At 41.0% G+C, this 6,066-nt stretch overlaps 1 protein-coding gene across 1 annotated transcript; it reads right to left on the reverse strand.

Annotated features, from left to right (window-relative positions):
* Positions 1-18: 18 nt before the first annotated feature.
* On the reverse strand, positions 19-3,537 carry LOC121240533 (non-specific phospholipase C1-like). Its single transcript, XM_041137987.1, has 3 exons — positions 2,278-3,537; positions 1,261-1,437; positions 19-545 (listed from the first exon to the last, which is right to left on the reverse strand). Exons 1-3 carry the CDS (start codon positions 3,374-3,376, stop codon positions 223-225), a joined length of 1,599 nt encoding a protein of 532 aa, XP_040993921.1. The 5' UTR covers positions 3,377-3,537; the 3' UTR covers positions 19-222.
* Between the last annotated feature and the right edge of the window lie 2,529 nt (positions 3,538-6,066).

Genomic DNA, 6,066 nt, shown 5'->3' on the forward strand with positions numbered 1-6,066 from the left:
AGTGTGAAATGAGCCAAATTTTAATTTGCATGCCAGTACTATAAGATGCTATACACAAAGCTGCGTATTACAGTAGCTGATTCCCATGCGCTACAATGGTGTTCAACAGTAACAAATTGGGAAAGCTTTGAGCGAAATGGTTCGCCTCATTGTCGTTAAGAGCTACACAAAATACATACATACATGAGTGCAAATTCTACTGGATCTGTGAAGACAAATCTATCACTGGCTCTCTACGTAGTGACCATGATCTCTAAGCATATTTCGGCTAGTCAAGGAAGGTCTCATTGTAACAATTGCAGATTCATTAGCTCCAGCTCTGAGAGCAGCCTTTCCAGCTTCCAAGAACCTCTTGACTGCATCCTCTGCATACCTGTTGGCTTCACCCACTGTCATGCTTTTGCCTATATCTGGGTAAGTATTCAGGATATAGTCACCATTGAGCTGGGATGCGAGCTGGATCAGTTCAACCTGGAATTCTGACAGGCTTGCGTCTTCTTTTGGTCCCCATGGCCTCAATGACCTCTTAACTTCTGGAAGGGTTACTGCATCCATATTCCATGATTTTTATTATTATTTTCCCAAATAAGCAAGAAAGTAGATAAAACCAAACAATGGTAAAATAAGAAAGCAAACTGCATATAAGCTTTAGAAGTCATCGTTAGGTTATTCAAGTACAATAAGCAGAGACATGACAGATTATATATCTCCAAATCCGTTCTTACGAGCAAGATGATGGTGGAATATCTGAGGAGAACTTTCTCCAGACTCACGGTACCATTCAAGAGGGCAGTTCTATACTCGGCAGTACTCCAACGTTGCTGTGAAAGCTACATTTACAAAACGGCATAAATTGCCCATTGAGGCTTGAGCTTCTCAGACTGGATGGGTCCAGTCGGAGCACATGGTAGAAAATGGAAGATGCAGTTGCATACTCTTCTCTATAGGTACATCACACTCCCCTCCCAACCCACAGAAAAGAAAAGAAAAGAAAAGAAAGAAAGGAAGAACATAGCAAGCCCTACAACACAATAATCAGTATCTAGGTGTGGTACTACAATTAAAGATCTAAATCAATTAGTGACCCAGCAATCAGTATATAAGAGAGGCAAGTTTCACTATTTGTGCCACAGACTGGCCAAATTTTACATCTTTCCTATCACGAAGTGTGAACTACTTTAACAATGCAGTGAGAATGTGATATCAGAAAAATCTACAAAGAAAAAGTACTCTGTAATGGTTAAGAACTCCGGTGCAAACCTGGACAATCATGACGTGGAGTGTCACGAAGGTAAAAGTAGTTCTCAAAAGTACCCGCCCATGTATCCCTCTTGGTCAGGAAGTTTGATTCCAGATTGAAAAGCTTCTTTACAGTTGCAGGGATAGAAGAATGCTCGTATTGTGAATCTGGTGTTGGTCCATCTGGCTCATGAATCACTGCAGTTGGAAAGGCCTGAGGTCAAATAAGAGGGGATGGCAAATGACAATACTATGTAAAATTACAAAAAATGCATCCCTAAAAACTAGAATTCCAATACAATGTAAATAGTACAGAATTGCACAAAAGCATGGGGAAAGTGAAGTAATCTGTCTTTTGCCTAAATTTGACCCACAAAATTCCTGGGTACAGTGAAGTAGTTCGTCCTCTGGCTTAGGCTTTATCAAAAGGAGTATTGCCAGGAAGAGTCTATGTATCCTTCCCCAAAGGTCATGCACATAGTTAAACGGGACATCAAGCAGTATGGGGAAGTCTGGAACTGGAAGTAAAAGGGCAGGGCTAGCCGGAAGAAGGATCATACCCAACCCCAAAGGTTATACAGATAGTTACATTGCCACATCAAAATGAAAGATAATTCTAGAGAGATAATTCCCCTCTCTAAAACAGCTCAAATATTCAGTAAGATGCAGCAGGCACAGATTCTTGACACCCACTGCCTTCAATAAGTTGCTGGAAACAGGTTTTTCATATCATAATAGTTATGCAATCAGTCACAAAAGTTCAAAGCTTAACCACAGTGACCTAGTATATCACAACTTTAGATCTGAATCAATCGAAGTAGAATTAAGTATAGGATGCAATTATGCCACGCCAACACAAGAATCGTTCGCAAAATCAACTAAGCATGCAAAGTAACTAAAATCAGCCATGGGAAAGAGTATGTTACAGCAAAGAAGCACATAGAAAAACTAAGGACTCTGAGTCTCTTCAATAAACCAAAACCCAGAAGCAATTAGTTCAGAGCTTCATATTTTTAAAAGGAAAAAGAAAAAACTCACCGGTGCCCTTCTCTATCCACGGCGAGATCAGGAAGGTGGGGACCCGAACACCTAACCGATCGAACCGGAAGTAAAAGGGGTCGGGCCCAACTATCCCGTCTGGGCTCGGCACGCCGGAGACAGGCGTAGGTACGTGGTCATAGAACCCACCATGCTCGTCGTAAGTAATCAACAGAGCCATCTCGTTCCACTGCGGGCTGTCCCTCAGAGTCTCGTACACCTCCTTCACGAACCTCTGCCCGATGGCCATGTCGTGCGAGGGGTGATCGTCGTTGGCCGGGAACAAGTCCACGTCGAAGTACCTCTGCTCCACCACCACATAGTTGGGAAGCTTACCCAGCTTCGCATGTTGCTTAAACTTCAAGGAATAGCTATGGAAGTTCAAGGTGTGCTTCAGCTTCCTCAAGCTCTTGAAGAAGAGGGTAGCGGGAATGTTTTGGTAATAAATACCAAAGGTGAGGCCGTTTTCGTCCAGAGAGTCAAAGATCGTCTGCTGAGGGAACCCATGGATAAGGTCCTTCCGTACGTTACTCATGGCCCCATGTGAGGTCGCCGAGTGGACGTAGAACCTGTTCGGCTGAGTCGACGCGGGCACCGAAGCGAACCACCGGTCGAACACCGCGAACTCGTTCGCCAACTCGGTGTAAATCGGTAGCAGGTCCGGTTTGAACCCGCTCATGACGGTTCTTGGCATGCTATCACTCATGTTCGTCGCCTGCTGCACGAACCCATTCATCAACGGCGACCTCGAGCTGTCGTTCGACCCGAATATCTGCTCCCGGATCGCCTGGAACGAGTGACCAGGATCCGAATCGACGAACAGTGCGTCGCTGGAGACGAATACTTCCGGCGACTCCGGGTCAGAGACTAGAATCCGGTTCGATTCATTGCCAGTCAAGCCGTCGATTTCGGGCCGGGTAGATTTGAGCCAGCCGAGAACGTGGTCAAAGGAACGGTTCTCCATGACCACGACGACTATGGTTTTAATGGGTCCGTCGATTTTGAGCTTCTTCTTGTGTGGCCCAAATTCTAGGGACTGAGAAGAGACTATAAGGTAGAGGAAGAAAAATAATAAGATGGGTAATCGCCGGGACGCCATTTCCGATGGTCAGAAAGGGTCAGGGAGGGATGAGGTCTCCTCTGAAAGACAACAAGTATCTATCAAAGGTTGTTGCTTTGCAATTGTACAGCAGGAGATTTATGATTTTGTGACTTTTTTTTGAACGCTATGGTATATGCTTTGCGAATAAGGAATTAGAAGACAACAATCATATTTTTTTTTAATTTTCTTAAAATTTTTTTTCTTAATATTATAAATATTTTTGTAAGTTTGTCCTCTCTTCTATCTTTATTATTTCTTCCAATATATAGAACATTATTCTTGTAAATGTATCAGAGTATTGGTATTGGATTAATTGTTTCAATATTTAAAATTTGATTAATATAAAAATTTTTTTTTAACCAATCACTCAAAATTTAAAATTTATATTAAATTAGTCATCACACTCTTTATAATAATAATAATAAAATGTATTAGTGGCTAAGAAAATAAGTAGCCAATTTTGAACTTTCTTCAATCATATGTCTTTGTTTTTAATTATTTTAATTGGGTATAGTAAGTTTATCCTGTCTTTTGTCTTGGTTTTTTTCAATAGGAAATTAAAATCCAGTGGCTGTGGATGTATTAGTAAGGATATTAAGTACACAGAATTATCGGCTCTTACAGAATTATAAAATCAGTCACTAAATGATAAATGATAAAAAAATATTCAAAAAAAAAACATATTTATTTCTTTGAATATCTAAGAAAATAATTTAAAAAGAATTTAAATGGTCATTTTCAGTAACACATGAATATTGATGTTCCACGTCTAATGCTCCTATTTTCTTAGATTTGCAGCATCTTATTACATCAGTTGCCACCATTGATTGATTGATCTTACACGACTGTCTTCTTCTTTTGATATGCATTAATTTTAAGGTTGTTTCGGTATTCTAGGGAGGAACTCTCCTACTGCTTTCCTTCTCACTTTTCTCTTTTCTGTACTTAAAATTCTTTCATTGTTTTTATCACTTTTCTTTTTTTCTTTTTTCCTTTTTACGAGGCTACGAAATTAGATCAGATATACGATATGGATCAAGAACTATTGTCATCAGACCAATTTCTGTGGTTCACATGTTTGCCCAAGCTGCCCGTAAACCTCACGTGTTGTTGAGAATTCGCGCCTCCATCAATCACAGGCGCAGTACCGATGGATCCTTTGTCTCATATCTTAAAAATTGGTCGATCCTACTGCATAAGTCCCATGTACCGATACAATAGTTGGTGTGTATTTGGTGCCTGCAATCGTAATTTCCAACTCCATTATTTAAAATTGTGTTAACCTCATGTTTTATACTCGAAAAATTATATTCCTAAGCTTCATACACTACACACCATCTATTTTATAATTTTTTTTAATTTTATTCTCTTATCAAATATGTGGTATATAGATTATAAGTAAAATAATTCAATTATTTTAAGAATAATAAAACCAAAAAAAACTTTAAAAAAATTTTAAAAAAATAAAAAAAATTATGGTGTGTGGTGTATGGGCTTATGAATAGCAATGCTCTTTATACGCTAGACAAAGTTTTGGCAACTCAGGTCAAGGGTTCTTCATATCAACAGGTACATGTTTATGGCTTCTTCGGGTTCAAACTGGCTGAGGAGTGGTAGGTTGGTGAGGTACGCTTGAGAGTACCGAATGCTTAATCGTACTTGTCGTCCCAAGCCTGCCCCTTCTGTAGCACTTTGAAGAATGATAGACACTTGTCAGTTGACCTTGACACGAACCGGTTGAGAACCGCCACTCGGCTAGCGAGTCTTTATACATTGTTAAAGTTCCAAGGTGGGGCCATGTTGAGTATGGCTTCCACTTTCTCCAAGTTGGCCTCTATTTCTCGCTCCGAGACCATGAAGCTCAGGAATTTCCCAAGCTTGATGCTAAAAGCACATTTTGCTAGGTTGAGCTTCTTCTGGTAACGTTGTAACACTGCGAAGGCTTCACGTAGGTCGACTAAGTGCTATTCAAGGGCTCTACTCTTAATGAGTAGATCTTCCATATTCCTCCCTATCTGCTCCTTGAACATGCAGTTGACTAACCGCTAGTAGGTGGCCCCTGCATTTTTCAGGTCGAAATGCATGGTTGTGTAGCAATATAATCCACTGTATGTGATGAAAGATGTCTTTTCCTTGTTGTCGGGGTTCATAAAATTTGGTTGTTCCCTGAGAAAGGGTCTATGAAGCTCAACATACAATGGCCCACAGTGAAGTCCACTATCAGGTCAATCAGGAGAATGGGGAAGCTGTCTTTTGGGCCTTGTTCAAATTTGTAAAGTTGACACACGTTCTCCATTTGCTATTGACCTTTTTCACCAGTACAATATTGGACCTCCAGTCCGGGTAGTGCGCTTCTCTTATGAATCTCGCTGCTAAAAGGCAATAGACTTCTTCAGTGATGGCGTCACATTTCTCAGCACTGAAGCTTCAACGCTTCTGCTTGATTTTAGTGGCTTTCGGGTCCACGCTTAGGTGGTGCTGAATTATATTAAGATTGATCCCGGGCATGTCCTCATGCCCCCAGGCAAACACATCCCTGTGTTTTGTGAGGAGTTGCTTCATAGCTTGATGCATGTCAGGTGCCATTCTGCTGTCAATTCTGGTCGTGGCCTCGGGGTGACTCGGGTCCAGGAGAGCCAACTCGAGTGGTTCATTTGGCTCCACTTATCTGAGGGCTTGCTAATCCT

This window comes from Juglans microcarpa x Juglans regia, chromosome 7S (assembly GCF_004785595.1).
Source record: "Juglans microcarpa x Juglans regia isolate MS1-56 chromosome 7S, Jm3101_v1.0, whole genome shotgun sequence".
NCBI classification, from domain to species: domain Eukaryota; kingdom Viridiplantae; phylum Streptophyta; class Magnoliopsida; order Fagales; family Juglandaceae; genus Juglans; species Juglans microcarpa x Juglans regia.

Coding starts and splice junctions, on each gene's coding strand:
- LOC121240533 (XM_041137987.1), bottom strand. CDS start 3,376: ATGGCGTCCCGGCGATTACCCATCTTATTATTTTTCTTCCTCTACCTT. Junction 1,438..2,277: donor GTGGATAGAGAAGGGCACCG/GTGAGTTTTTTC, acceptor TTCCAACTGCAG/TGATTCATGAGCCAGATGGA. Junction 546..1,260: donor TCCACGTCATGATTGTCCAG/GTTTGCACCGGA, acceptor ATATGGATGCAG/TAACCCTTCCAGAAGTTAAG.